Here is a 15,933-nt window from a genome sequence, read left to right as displayed (position 1 = left end):
GGCACCCAAACCTTTTTTCTCAGTTGAATCTGCACAGGATGAGCACAGGCTGCCATCTGTTTCAGGTTCAGTTTTCAATACTCTTTCCCATATATCAGTATAGACAAAGTGTGAGAAGCAGGCAGATAAAGTAGATAATTCGTTGGATTACTGGACTCAAAGTGCTGCAACAAGCAATAGGAGGCAGCAGCCAGCAATGAGCATCCTTTCCAGGGATCAACCTTAAGGCCAATACAGGTGACTATTTATCAAATGGATGGTGGCAAAACACAGAAATAGGGTGCCCACAGAAATCATGGAATCTCCATCCTTCGAGATACTGAAACCCTGACTGCACCCCCAGAGGTGTCTCCCAACCTCAATTTCACTACTCTGTTCTACAGTTCTTTACAACTAACAAACAGCCATGAAAGTTGCAAAGTTATGAATGGAGACCAAGTCCTCCTAACATCCTCTAAGTCTTTTACTAGTGAAATAGCTCTGCTATCAAGACCACACTTCACATTTATTTACCTTCAAATAATTAAAACATCAAGACAGGTTTTCTACCACAAAATTTATAGTGTGAACATAACATTCCTCCAGACAACTAATTAACAAAGTGAAAGCTTTTTTATTGTCCTGAGAAGTAGAGCAGCCAGGATCAAATAGGACACTTAAGCATTATAATCTTCCACTACAGGAAAGCAAGCTTGTAACAACAATCTAGTATCAGAAAAATTCATCAAACCCTTTCTCTACCACTAATCACACACACACAGTAACATCTGTGCAAACCAGTTGGCTCTGGACAGCTCCTGTGGTTCTTGAAAGACTATTTCTTGGCAGGTTCTGTTTTCTACTCTAATTGAAAGGTTAATCAAATCAGTCATACTTGTATGTTGGCTAAATAAACACACTTTCTCCATTGATGATGAAACAGATGCGTTACCACTCATGTTTCCCACAGGGTTCATTTGTTCCATGATTGCATTTGCTTTTCTTCAAGCTTCTCTATCCAATATCTGACAGCATTTTGGATAGTTCTCATACAAAGGAAATTTACCTTTCAGATGCTATTGCACTCACATATCTCTTAACTAGAATAGTCTTTGGCAAAGGTGCTATGTACCCTCTGCACTGCTTGGTTATAGAAAATGTGAAGGTTAATCCTGAAAAAGGTGAGAACCATTACCAAGAGCTAAATGAATAACTGAATCTAGCAGCCAGGACAGAAACTGCTAACATACTCAAATCTGGTTTCCTTCTGTCTCTCCTCCCCACAAAAAGCTTTATTCTGCCAAGACTCATCTTAGTAGGTCTTGTTAGCTTCTAGACCTTGGTGGTACGAATTCCTGTCTTGTGTTTGATTCTATGCACAGTTAAACAGTGACACCTACTCTATACACGTGTTGCTTTTTGAAATCAGGCTCTACACATCATAAAGCAATACATCAATTGCAAGATATACAAAAGATAGACTGAATCCCTGATAAGTAAAAAGTATTTATTCAAGGTAAGAAGCTTTCATGTATCACAGTATTTTGAAAAGTTCAAAAGCTACAACAGCTGTTTTTTTAAAGGAAAAGGCACCAAGATACTTTCTGCGTGCTGGTAACTAGTATAATGAAGAAAGCCTTGAGCCATACAGAGTAGCACAATTTGGGTTAGTTCAATGTTGCACATTCTGAAATGTATTTGAAGAAAAAAAGCGTACCTTTTTTTCCATTAAAAAAGTATGCAGTACAGTAGTTAAGTTCTTTATGGCAGGATTCACCTTATCTATTTTTAGTGCTCTTTAGAAAGCGTAGATAACTAAACCAACTTGCTAAATTCTTAAGAGATGTGCTCTGAGCAGAGATCTTTAAGTCAGGTTTTAGAGCTATGCTCTCCCTCCACTGATAGTAAAGGGAGGGCACACCAGGTAAGTCTGTGCACCTGAACAATTTAAGCCATTAAGAAAACCCATTCGCCAGAAAATAACTCCTTTTATTTATTTTTTCTAACTGTTTTTAGAAGTGTAAAAACATGTTATCAACTTCCAGATCTCCACATTAAGGAATTTCTTTTTCTTAATCTCATAACGAAGTTTATTATGGACAACTGAACAGCACTCACAAACAACAACAAAAAAAAAAGCACATAGCTCCATTCTAAGCAATGAATTACATTTGGGGAAAAGTACTACTTTCTCCCACCCCATACCATACTTTTTTAGCCTCCCAAGTTGCTTATTTTGTTCAGCCCAGAGAGAAGGAGGCTGAGAGGAAGGCCTCAAGGCAGCCTACAGCACTGCCATAAGGTGGAGGGGCAGGTGCAGATCTCAGCTCTCTGCTGACAGTGACAGAACTTGAGAGAACAACACAGAGCTGCAACAGAGGAAGGTCAGGTGGGGATTAGGAAAAGGTTCTTCACCGGAGGGTGGTCAGGCTCTGCAACAGGCTGCCCAGGGCAGTGGTCACTGCTCCAAGCAGCCAGAGTTCAAAGGATGCTTGGACAACACACTCAGAAATAGGGCTTGGATTTTGGGTGGTCCTATGTGGAACCACAGGCTGGAATCAGTGATCCTTGTGGGTCCCTTGCAACTTGAGGTATTTTATGATTCTGTGATTTAAAAACACCTTCATCTATTTACTACATTTTGTCACCTTACCAAAGGTCAGGCTGGCAGAAATTCCTCTTAACATCATTTAACTCCTTATTACTTAATAAACCATTTGTTTTTGCAAGAATAAATCACAATAGGTGAGGAACCCAGAGTCAGCACTAACAGGCAACAAGCACAGTACTGACCTCTATGGGACTTCACTTGTCTTGAAATTTACTGTGTTCTTACAGCTTGAATTTGTCATTTGCTTAAGCATCTTGTTGAACTGAGGCATGGGAAAAAAAAGCAACAGAAATAGTGGTCAAATATCAGGTGGATTTACACTCTAAGCCACAGCACAAAGGAGATTTGAAATTAATAACTTCTCTGCAGACAGCTTTGCATAAGCTAAAAATAGGTGCTTACCTCCCTTTAACATGACTGAAAAACCTTCCCTGTCAAACAGTTCTGCATAGAAATACTAGAAAAACACTAGAAAAAACAGCATGATAAGCAATTGTTTTAAGTAGGCTTTGTCTTCCATCTTGAATTGTTTTTTGAATGGCTCACAAGCTGCTATGATGCACCCAACACTATGCAGACAAGTGAATATCTGCACTCTCCCACAAGAATTTAATGGCTTGCTAATCAAATAAATGTTTTTAGGACTATTTCCATCTACCAGAATCTGAGCTAAAAAACATTTATTAAAACTGTGTGTGAGTCAGGAAGAACAACTGAATATAGATTTTGAAGACTGGTTTTTAATATTTATTTAGTAAAACTCACTATACAAACAAAACTTATCACAACAGCATACTATGTAGGGTTAGAGTTTCTCCTTCCTTCAAGCTTTTTCTTTTTTTCAGTAAAAACACATCTATAAATTTTTAACAATTTCCCCTTTAAAGCACTGGGATTTTTATATATTAAAACATACCTAATAAAAATAAGTTCAAAATAATTTTACATTGTTTGGAAAAAGATTTGAGTAATTTACTCTTACCAGAGTGCCACTGTTGCACAGTATTCAAAAAAATGAACCACCACTAAAATATAGAGTAAAACATTTAAAAGTACATTTATTTAAAATGTGGGCAAAATATCAATATAAAAGAAAATAGAGTATAAGAAATAAAAATAAAGTACAAAACATTTTCATCTTCAACATCCATAATTTAATAGACAGCAAGCCCTTTTATTTTTACACCCAAATTACACTTTTGGCTGAAGTACCATCATTAACTTTAAAATGTTTAAAAACTGGCTAATTGTGATACCTAAAGTGGGATCTTTTAAAATGGGAGTATAATACAAAACATAGTAAATTATGTTTCCTCATAATAAAATTACACATCCTAAAAATGATGCAGTTTATTTTTGCTTCCCTGCTTTAAACTGCTCTTCATCCCTAGGCAAACAGCTGGAAAACAGTATCCACAGGAAGTTTTAGTTACTTTGTACAATGGCTGAATAGCTAGATTTAATGCTCCAAGGACTCCGAAGCACTAAGGCATTTTACTATTCCTTCAAGTAAATTTATATGTACGTTTGTTAAGAAAGAACAACTTTTAAGAAATGACTGTAAAACAGAACTTTTACAAGTATGAAGCACATCCATAAAGATATAGTACCCTTCCCAGCCCTACAATGCATTTATCAAATAACATTTATAATCTTCCTTAGTAAAAGCTATTTCTGTCTACTCCAATTCACCTGTGCAGATACTTTCCTTACTGACACTTATCTTCCCTTGCTGCTTAATATTCTACTATTGATACTTTCTGACAACCCTGCATCCCACCTCCACTATTTTCTATCAAAAAGTAACCCCAGTTAGAATTTAAACTAGGTTTCTACATGTTAAGCTGTGCTCTTATCAAGTAAACATTACACATCCTATAAAAACTTTAAGTAGTTAGTTCCTAATTAAGAAAAACTTTTAAGTGTTTTCCGTAAGCAGCTGATAGCTTTCACACAAAAAGGATATGACTCATAATCCAGTGTTTGAGTAAGTACTCCAGTAAGGACAAATTCAGCATTGTGGACATCTGGAAATATCAAAAACATGTATATAGTTACACCCTTACGATGACACTTCTTCAGCAGGCACATCAGGAGGAGCCATTCAGTACCTTTCTGCTCTTCATGCAAAGGAATAAGGAAATATGGCCCCATCACTACCAGTGCCCTACTTTTAGTCACACACTTCATGCTATGGATATCAGGCTTCAGAATGTATGGCAAGTCTTTAGGCTCTACACTGAAAAACAGCTAAAGAGAAAAACCTCAGATCTTTAACTTGATAATTGTACATCATGCAATTGCAGCCCCAAGTTCAAGACTACTCTTACAGAGATTTGTGGAGACCTGGCTAGAAAAATGCTTATTAGAAACAACTAGGAATCGGCTGGCTCAGACTTCTCCATGACCTGCAGGATCGTCCACGTACCCCTCTACTAGTATCTGACAGCTTCAACAGGTATCTGTACTTGTACTGATTTTTATTGTTTTTACATCTATACTGTTCAAATCACATTGACAGTTCATACATACCTATGCCTCTAGCAAAATATTCTCGACATAGGTGAAGGTCATTTTCACAGGAAATCAAGATTATCTCCGGCAAACTCTAAATCAAAGAAAGCAACTGTAAGCTCAGAGTAACACAATAAGATATTACCAGTAAGTTTTAGAAGGGAACACTGTACACACTTTATTCTGCTTATGCTCCATGAGTTTTCGAAATGAAGGTTGTTTAGATAGCACTTTTCCTCCTGCGCATTCCACAATAGCTTTCATAGTAGAAAGACTGGGACAAATTCCAGGTGTAATATAAAAATACTTTCCCTAAGAAGAGAAAAAAAGAATAGCAAGAAATGTTATTTTGTTAGCTTATGTCTGTAATGTATCTGTGTTTGTTTATAGATGAACTCTGATGCAATCACTGGCTGCCTGTAAACAGCTTACAGTGGCCTACAGCAACAAATCCAACAGCTGATGGGTTGTCATTAATTATTGCTCATCTGCTTTCCCTAAAGGGGTAAACCTGAAATGACCACTTCTTAAACAAAGAAAAAAAATAACTGCAATTTAAGAACAATGCTCCTTGCTTCTTCAAGCACAGGTATGCCTAAGGGGTTCCAAAAACCTGAGTTATTCTAATTAAAGCTTTCATCTTTTAAATAAATATCACAATATATTAATTACATACATTACTCCCTGACAAAAATCATCCTGCAACTTGATTGGGAGTGATACAGATGAACAGATCACCGAGTAGATCAACTTTGTTTATCAGCTAGGACTGCAAAACTGATTGAAATGTGCTATTCAGATTTAACAGAAAACAGATGCTTATTCATTACAGGTTGTGAAAACACAGTTTTTAGGTGGTTTGTCTCAAGAAAAAGACTCAAATTCTGCTAGGCTAAAGAATCACTAGCAACTTGAATCTTCAGAACCCTCTCTGCACAGCAGCATAATTTCAATCAGAGGCAGGAAAACCATCTTGCACCGTGCCAGCAAAGGGCCTGGTGCTAAGTACAGTCTTCAAGGAGAATCAGGCTGAAGTGCACATCCACTATGACTCATTTTTCTGGAGATGTGCTTTAACCACTAGAGCATTTGGGGGAAAAAAAATCGTCCCTTCCATAAGTAGCATTTTGTAGAGGAACAAATACTGTTTTATAACCTCAACAGACTTTTTTTTCCCCATCCAGAGGATTCAGTCACTCAGAAGGCTCAGATCCATCCATCAATACTTAAGCAGGAAATATGCATAAAGTCAACCCTCTCTATATATAAATAATTTGTTATATTTCTATAAATATATATATAATGTGTATGTTACGTGCTTGTCTGTTCTACTGTTCTGAACTACAAAAGCTGTGGTCTCAGTGCTGAAAGAATTCAGTTGAAAAGCTCCAAACATTTAAATGCTGTTCTTAAAACTGCCTACCTTGAACAGAGGAGCTACTTGTGCTCTCTTCAGGGACTCTTCCAAACTGAAGCAGAAAAGCACCTCAGCTTCAGCATCCCTCAGCACAAAGTTCTGCTCATCTGAAAGAGTAATAAATACAATACAGGAAAGACTGTAACCTCATCATAACTTAACATCTAAGCCAATTAGAAAATGTTAGTGTCTGAATGACTCTAAATGCTAAAACAGTAGTTTTAATGTGATTATAGTACCCCTTCATTAGGATGACCAACGATCACTTGGAGAATAAAAAGTTTTACACTTGTTTATCTAGCAACATACACTGTTATACAGTCTCCTTTTCTACTTGTCCAAAAACTGTCTTCAAGCTCTCATGCAGCCTTAAAAGAAAAAAACTTTCCATCTATTTCCCTTTTTCCTGTTATTCAGCTGATTGTTTCTAATTGTCTCTTTAAGTTTGGGATGGGATTTCAATCTTACCTTCACCATTTCACAAAAAGTTATGTTAATCATATTTCAAAATCAGATTTAATTCAAAACAATCTAGTTCAAAGAGCAAAAACAATTTTACATTAAGAAAAAAAATGTCTTTTCAGGGACAATCTGCAATTTTTCTAAAGAGTTGCCACATTTTCCATTGTTATATTAGGTACAAAAGCAAAGGCAACTCATCTTCCACAAATCTACTAAATTTCAGTAGACAAGTACTTTAAGTACTACATCAAAACAGCCATCCTTTTAAACTCCCAGACCTTATTTATCTTCTAATAGCTTTCAAATGGACTGCTTTCTCAGTTCACTGATGTTGAATCAAGAAAGTTGCCATCTTCAGATTAATAAAATCTTTCCTGGTTTATTGGTTAATTATCCACAGACTTAAATGTTTGTGATTGTGAGGCAGCAATGCTATGTGCTTGCTCCCTCCAAACAAATTACATGAAAAGCATAAAATGATAATAAAACAAATAATCAGCCTTTAAGATTTTCTTCAGATCCAGCATCCTTTTCAAATAAACTATTTTGTTCTTTTCAGCTGTCAACAGAAAAGTGTAAAAAGAAAGTTGATATGTTACAACACTGTTACAGTACTAAAATAATTTTAATTATTTAAATGAATTCTTGTACACAGTGCCAACAATTGCTTACTTCTTTACAACTTTTATTTTGGAATTAATGAAACTAAAATCACCCAAGACACAAAAACTACTCAAAGGTGAGAATTATAAATAGCTGCATCACAGACCATTTGCCAACATCCAACTATTTTAACCACACTAATGCAAACTTCTCTTTTATTTCACTTAGTGGAAAGATTGGATTAAATCAAATGAAAATGAAGAGTAACAAAATGTTCTATTGAAAGTGAACTTAATAAAAACAGTCCTGGGACAGCTTTAACTATACCAACATAGCCGTCTACTGTAAGTGAAATATGAACAATTTGCTAGTGTAACTGTTAGCATGTAATTCTCTGTGAGTTATGAACTATGATGGTCAGATTTGCTATGAACTTAAAAACCTCTGCATTCAAAATGGAAGCCTACAGAGAATCTTCAAGAGACATTACAATTCAAATTCTCACAAAGAAAGGTGTTTAAATATGAAGGCCATCTTCATACGCTGAAATCAAACAACCTTAAGTTTATAATAAAAAACTGATAGCAGCTTAGCTTACCAACAAACTTCTGGCATTTGAAACACTCCTCTAACCACTCTGGAGTTACTATGTGCTTGACTACAGAAATTGCAGTCAGGAACTTGACAGTGCGGGTCACTTTACTGGCAATTAGGTGGGTGCATTTCTGGGCAGATTCTGCTACTTCACCTCCAAGAATATACAGTTTCTGAAAGTTGTAAGAAATAGAAATCAGAATGGAACAGTCCTTAGAAATTGGAAAGAACAGAATGTGGAATCATAACATTGCCATCAAACAAAACTAAACTCTTCAGGAAATAGTAAACATAAGATATTTCTGTATTACAGGAATTCATTTACTAAGGCGATTAATGAACAGAATTAATGGCCATGGAAGATCCAGCTATTTCCAGACATTAATTACATCTAGCTAGAATGAGAGATATGTGCTGCAACTTTACTTTTGTATCTGTTGATTATTTCTCTATATAAAGCTAATTTTGTGGGGCTTTTTAATAGGCAGAAAATGTAACAATTTTGCTCTTTTCATCTACAAAACGTATGACCATCCATCATAGTTTCAGTAAACCTAATTTTGCTACTCTCTTATTCATAGAGGACAAAATCTCTTTGCATGAAAACTACATATACTTTACATACATCAGTTCCATATCTATTTGAGATGATGCTGAGCAGCTATCATTTTTTTTTCTAAGTTTGAACTACCAAACCCAAAATACCTCAGAGTTGACATCTCAGCTAACCAATGACACCACTAACAACCATTCAACATATCAAACTATAAGAAGAATTATTTATAAAGATTGCTTCCTCTGACAAGAATTTAAACAATTACAACATTTGAAAGTATTTGGACAGCTTCACTATCTACGCACCACAGATTTTTGATTTTTACAGCACAAGTACTGTGTACAAATTTAAAAAGAATAAACAAAACCACAGTATTTTTAGGCATTAAAATTTAACATACGGAGTGTTTATATTACATCAGTCATCAGACATTAACAAGGCAAGAAGGCTTACTGCATGCATTAGAAGCCCTGAAAGTTGTCTGGCATCCCTCTGTACTGCTCTGATAGTAACAAACAAGTTAGACAGGGACAATGTTTTAAGCTTTTCTTTACTGCGCTTATTTTGACAGCTTGCATCAAGATGATACACAAAAGTATTATCCAATACACTGCATCTCTATACTGCTAAACTCCTTTGAGATATGCAAAAACACACTGTGAATACTAAACTTGTACACTCTGAAATGTAAAAGCTGTTGTTTTCATTCATAATATATGCTCACCTCAAACACTGTATGCCTCCGAGTACCTTACAAGATTTGCATTTTGATCTTCAAGGAACCATTTGGGTGCACAGGAAAAAAAAAGATTAACTCTCCAGTTCAAGAAGATGGGAGATATCTAGCCTCAGGAAGGTATTCAGACACTGCCACTTTTAATGGTATTATCACTGCAACATTTGGCTTCAACATCACAAGCCTTGAGGCCAAAAATTTATAATGTATTTGTGAGCCATAGCTCTAATGATATTTCTTCATATAGTCAACTTGGTATCAACATGACAGAATAGGGAGTTGACACTTTATTGAGATAGATAAAACTGAAAAATCTTTTATATTCCAAAGTATGTTCTATCAAGCTTCAAATGAAAACACCATAATGGGAAAAACCTCAAAATTCCAGTGACCTGAAAAACACTTTAGGTACAGTCAAGAAGAAACTAGGATATTTGGGGTGTGCTTAAATGACATGTATTTCTAAGAAACATAGAATCAAACCAGTCCTCATTTGCTTCTGATTATCTGGAGCAGGTAAAAGCAGCAAGATATTTCATGCCCTACTGGGATCAGCAGTTAAAAAAAAAACCAAAAACCACCACCTCTGTGTCTCAGATTTCAGCCAACACGTGACAAATTACAAATGAAAAACTATTTTTGAACTAATGCTTAGTGATCGTTAAAGTTCAAGGAGTGATTAGATTTTTACATCATTAAGCTTTGGGAGCAATTTATGAGAGAACAGAACAAAACATGAGAACATATGATCTTAAGTGTGCCATCAGCTCTGCCATCAACTTCCTCTGAAGCATGTGGCATTATATGAGAAGTAGTCTGGTCCTATCCAGTACAGTAATCACTCACCTAGTTTGGTTGTAAAGTTTGCTCATTTAAAAGAAATAAACAAAACAAATAAAAAAACCCACCACAAAACATGAAAGGATCTTGTCTTTTAAAATAACCATAAAAAACAAAAAGGTAGCAGAGACAAACAGAACCAATTTCACATAAATCTACATTCTAATCTCACCTGCAGCAAGTATCAATTTTTACACACTAAATATAGGCTGATCAAGTCTTACAAAAGAAGAACACAAATGCTTCCACACAGTTTACAAGAGGTAAGTGCAAAAGTCACCTTAATGTATTGTTGAACTTGCATAGGTTCAAATCCTGTGAAGAGCACCATTGGTGTCAACTCTGGTGTAAGCTTTTTAGTAGGTGGTGGTAGGTCTTCAATCCTACAGAATACATGAAATACAGCAGAATACAAGTCTGGGTGCAACGTCGTATTATTTTAAAAACAGACAAGCACACTCCTGCAACTTTTAGGAATGAAAATACAAAGATGAATGAAAGTTAGGCAGGATCAATCTCCTAGATAAAAAAAATTACAATGCTGAGAAAAGAATTTTCTCTCCTAATTCTGTTCTCTTCCAGCTTTCTTACAACTCTGCTCTCCAGCTACTATTCTATTTCTGCCTTTTGAATAGCTGGCAATATGCAAAAAATGCTACTAGTTATTTCAATTAGCAGGGCATGAGATTGAACCAGAATGATGAGCAGTTCGCAGTTACATGGTAAAATAAATTCAGGACTATTGGCACTGATTGTTCTTACCTGGCTCTTTTGGAAGATGGCTGAAGACTGGATTCATTTTGCTTTGGTTTCAAAGGCAACCTCACACCCTGAAATTAGACCATCTACATGTTTACATCTGAACTGAGCAGGGAACTCAACTTCTATTCTGAAACAGGAGAATTGTACAACAGTATTCTGAGACTATACTTCAAACACAGAGATGAGAAGGACAGGCTATCAAGTGTGTAGTGAAGCACTGACTACTTACACAGCTGACCCAAGAGCACAGCTGAGCATTAACTAAAGCTTCTCCACAAAGTTATGCAACCACTTAAGTGAAATCAAAAGAAAAAAATTTTTTTTGTTGTTCCATTTAAATAATGAGGATGATTATTACTGGAAAACTCAAAGAATTAAATGAGGGAGACCAAAAAAACTGTTCATTTGTAAAGTAGGTGAAGACTACAGTAGCCTTCCAGTAATTTACGTGTCAACAGAAAATAGTGGCACCTGCATTGTAGAAACTCAAGTTCTCTGATTAGAGAAACAGAAGCTCCAGTGGAAGCGTGGGCAGTCATTTCACAAAAACTTCAGCCTTCTCTAGACTAAATTAGCCACTAGAGAATTTGCCCAGAAGAAGAGAAACACAGCTTTCAGACTCTCCCTGGCACAACTAACTTGAAAGTTCTCACTGACAGAAAGTGTGACATATATTTAACTTTCAAATCTACATCTGAAATTTAATCTCTTCAAGGAGAAAGCATTAAATTCACAAACTTTTTTAAAAAAATTAGATTCTAATGGATTACAACTCCATTTCACAGGGGACTGCAAGTATAAGACTGTTTTGAAGTTAGGGTCACAGTAAGAGATACAGAAGTAGTGGCTACCTCTAAAGGTGAAATGTACTAAGTCAACAAATTGTACTAATATTTTAAATTGGGTCTGGGTACTAATTAAGTTATTACAATCATTAAGCACCTGTCTTTAGAAGACTACACAAACAGACTGAGGTACACAATCCAGAATACAAAGGCTAAGACAAAGTATTTTTGTGTAATATAAAATGTTACCTGACAGTCATTTATTGTACAAATGAACTGAAAGCTCATTAGCTCAAATTAGGAATTACCTATGTCAAGACAGGCACAGTGAAAAGAGTTATCAAGCATAAATCTGAAATGGAAAGAATTTACAGCACCAAAATTTTCAGAAGGCTAAAACTGAAGCAGCATTCCACACGTTCAGAGCAATTAAACAGTTTAGAAGAGCTGTGGTGTGGAAGCAATTTATACCTGTCATATTTTACGTATATCATAGGGTCCACTCCATGAAAAAAACTTTTTAAATGGTGCATTCTTAGCTTCCTTAATGTTTCTTACACTTTTGCTTTTTTAAATCACAATGCATTTTTTGGAATTGAGTATTTGGTACATGTGCCCACAGCTTTAGTTTTTAGACAGGGTACAAAGTACTTCAAACCCATAATTTGCATTATCTAAGCCTTTAAAATTTAGTAATGATTATAAGAAAATTCTTACAGATTTCAGGTGCTCTGCTTTAAAAATCCATGTGGCCTGCTTTCAGATTGCGTTAGGTACTGACTCCAAAATACAAAGCCTCTTCTAAAGGCCTTATGTAAAAACAAAAAACTAAGAACTAGGCCACAATATTTCTAAAGTAACAATTTTATATAAGACACTGCAGTTTCTTAGTTCTGCAAAGGATTATTTTTAAGATTTATGCAGACAACTAAAAGCAAGTGCCACCAGGATAGTTTGTGTGGGTTCTTCTGGCATGTTTCCTCACACCATATGCACGTACGGTAAGATGTTAAAACTATGCAGCAATTTAACAAAAACAGCTGTATAACTCAACGTACCATTAGAAGTTCTGGTGATACCTTTAATGGGACTCTCCAAGCATCTACGAAATGAAGAACACCACAGAAGTGAAACCACTACAAAATTATTTATGGTAAGAATAAAGATGCTTCTCTTGATTAAACAGGTTTACATCAACAAATGCTACAGATTATAGAATTTTGGGAAACTTACCCAGCAGGTTTAGAACTAAATGTTGACTGGGAGAAAGTGGATCTTGAAGACTGAACAATGTATATCGACTGTGCTGTATCTGCCGTAAAGCTTCAAAATTTCCCAGCAGTATGTCACATAGCCACTGTGCATTTACACATGGTATTCTCCATTCTTTGGCTTTCTCATACTTCAAGCCACTGGGTCTTGTTGTTCAGAGATGAGGAAAAAAGGTTTTAATAAAACAGATAAATAGCATTTACACTAATAAACTTACATATCAGTATTTCTTTCTCTGCCTATTATCCATTTTAATTGTAATAGAGTAGGCAATCTCAAAAAAATACTTTTGCTCTACATGCTAGAACAAGCAATGTCAATTAGAGAAGAATTTCTGCCCCAAATGCCATCAGGATAAAACTGGATTTAACTCAGCTTTCCTTCCTCCAGCACTTTAAAAACAATTATTCCATCCCCCTCAGCCCCAACATATTTTGCTTACTGACAATACAACAGTTTAGATCACTTGCAAAAATAATCTAAAACAGCACAACAAGAAATGACTTTTCTTCTGCCAGTTTTTAGGCCAAATTTAAGATAGAAGCATGCAGTAACTTCCTTCGAGAAGCAACATCACAAAGTTTAATGCTTTCAAATCACGAAAATGATTAAACATTCCTAGTGAGATGTAATGAGTTTTTCACATCTAGAAACACATTAAGTGGTAAGAAGCAACTGAGGATGCGAGCACTTTGGAGATAAACCACTTACTCTTTACAGATGAGAACTGTGTTGCTGCGACATAGATAGCCTGTGTATTTGGCACCTGCTAGGTACGCCATTAGTTTGAGGTCATCTCTGTCACTATCAACAAATCCTGTCACAGAGATTATCTACACACAGATAGAAAGACAGAAATAACTGAAAGTGGAAGGTACTTATGAAATATTCCTGTTGAAAATATTTTTATTTTAGTAACTTTTTAAACATTTTAATGAAACATACATCTTAGCTATGGTATGTAGGCACTTAAAATACAGCTTGTAGCATACAGTTAAAAACCAGTCTGCTTATACATAAAAATTACATGCTTCTAGCACTAGCTTCAACTCAAGGAATATTATTTTCACAACGCTGGTCAGCTTTCTGTCATTTACCACATTTTTCTTACAGCTTTACTACAAAAAAAGCTCACGTCCAGATTTCTCCTCACACATTTTACCTCCTTCTCCTGCTGCTGTTGATATATTTTTTTTAAACTTATTTACCCTACTTTCCCTTTGAATAAAATTCTCCTCAACTCTCAGCTCTGCTCTGCCATGAAACTGAATAAACAGTATCAGCTGATCATATGAAGCAAATTTTAATTCTCTCTCTTACCTTTGTTATCATTAGGTAATACCCTAATATACTTTTTTACCCACTTTTCTTACCCTTAGCCTTGCCAGGTTTTCATTTTTGCCATTCTTTCCTTTTATTTAAAAAGGAAAAATTCCAATTTTGTTGTAAATAAGCATAAAGTGTTGGATGCACTGTCACTGAAGACATAAGAGGTTTGGATTCCTGTCGTGTTATTATGAATAACTCATGTTATCTTTGCACTTTTCCTCCTTCTAACATAGCTGTTAAATATGTACCTCTCAGAGTTCAGCAAGATGTGCAAAGCACTCTGAATCACACAACAGTATGTTCCATATTAACATAAGACTAAGATTATGGTAAGTTTTTCCTTGTCTGACACAAGAAACGTGCATTTTGCTTTGACTAAGCACTTTCTAGCTACAATTTAATAAAGCTCATGTAATGAAGCAAGCATTCTTTAGAGGAAAGCTTTTTCTTCTTACATGCTGAGAGCATGGCTTTCCTCCTGGTGGAAATGCCACTGGAAAATGAAGGGCTCGATGAGGTGGCACCATTTTCTTCTTCTTTAAAATTGAGTTCAGCCAGTGTGCTGTAATACATCTCTTCCTTTCTCTTAAAGCCTATGAAGACATGAACGAACAACTTTTAAAAACTGAAATACATCTTTATTTTAGACTTTTCCTACAACAGAAATCTTCAATCTCAGTGACTGTTTTTCTGAGCATTTTCGTGACCCTGTTTCTCACAGGATCTTACTCAGTGTTCTCTGAAATAAACTACCATATGCATTATTAAAATCTGTCACATTACAAACAGCAAATGACTGAAAAAAAAAAAAGAAAGTGTACCATGGGAAACTTTTATTTTACACTTGAAGTGTGAAGTACATACTAAAAACCCCCTACCTTTTCATTAAAGGAATAAAAGCAGGCATTTCAGGTTGTCCAGAGAGGTTATGGATGACTCCATCCCTAGAGGCACCCAAGGCCAGGTTGGATGGGATTCTGGGCAGCCTAATCTAGTAGGTGGCAACCCAGCCCACAGCACGTGGGCTGGAATTAAATTAAAGTCCCTTCCAACCCATGCCATGCTTTGACTCAGTAATACATGTTACTAATTTGCTTACCTGAGCATACATGTTACTGACTTGGCTTTCGCACAGAAGATGTGTACATCTGCTTGTAAGTGTAGGGTCCACAGTCCCACCATGTGCCTGAATGATCTGGGAAAATAACAAAACAAGAAGTTACCTAACAATTTTAAAGATACCCTAAGAAACAAACAGTCTGAAATGAAGTCTAGTGTTTAGGGGACTGAACTATTTCACTGAAGAGTCACCCCTCCCCCCCAAAAAGTCTACTGACTAGTTTCAGAATTTCGGGTGGAAAAAAAAGGAGAAAACAAAATTAAATATATACCTTTTCAACGAACTATAAAAAATTTAACTTTTTAAGATGAAAAAAAAATTATTATATATTAACAAAAATAACCTCATTTTTT

General features: G+C 35.7%; 1 protein-coding gene across 3 annotated transcripts in view; it reads right to left on the bottom strand.

Moving 5' to 3' along the window:
* Positions 1-3,302: 3,302 nt before the first annotated feature.
* Positions 3,303-15,933, bottom strand: part of PAXIP1 (PAX interacting protein 1) — a 32,574-nt gene continuing 19,943 nt past the window's right edge. Inside the window, exons 9-21 of one of the 3 annotated variants that reach the window (XM_090143142.1) lie at positions 15,560-15,655; positions 14,916-15,053; positions 13,843-13,964; positions 13,093-13,277; positions 12,918-12,961; positions 11,075-11,142; positions 10,593-10,695; positions 8,185-8,353; positions 6,528-6,628; positions 5,282-5,416; positions 5,123-5,198; positions 4,558-4,617; positions 3,307-4,112 (exon numbers count right to left, since the gene is read on the bottom strand). In XM_090143142.1, coding sequence (XP_089999268.1) covers positions 4,096-4,112; positions 4,558-4,617; positions 5,123-5,198; positions 5,282-5,416; positions 6,528-6,628; positions 8,185-8,353; positions 10,593-10,695; positions 11,075-11,142; positions 12,918-12,961; positions 13,093-13,277; positions 13,843-13,964; positions 14,916-15,053; positions 15,560-15,655 — 1,314 coding nt within the window. In that variant the 3' untranslated portion in view covers positions 3,307-4,095. Of the gene's footprint in view, positions 4,618-5,122; positions 5,199-5,281; positions 5,417-6,527; positions 6,629-8,184; positions 8,354-10,592; positions 10,696-10,715; positions 10,780-11,074; positions 11,143-12,917; positions 12,962-13,092; positions 13,278-13,842; positions 13,965-14,915; positions 15,054-15,559; positions 15,656-15,933 lie in introns of those variants that run through there. The other 2 variants (XM_090143141.1, XM_090143144.1) reach the window with 2 other exon arrangements.

The sequence above is a fragment of the Phasianus colchicus genome, chromosome 6 (assembly GCF_987193195.1).
Source record: "Phasianus colchicus chromosome 6, bPhaCol1.hap1.1, whole genome shotgun sequence".
Classification (NCBI taxonomy): Eukaryota; Metazoa; Chordata; class Aves; order Galliformes; family Phasianidae; genus Phasianus; species Phasianus colchicus.
Note: the sequence above shows the minus strand (reverse complement) of the source record. Positions and strands in the feature narration are given on the sequence as shown.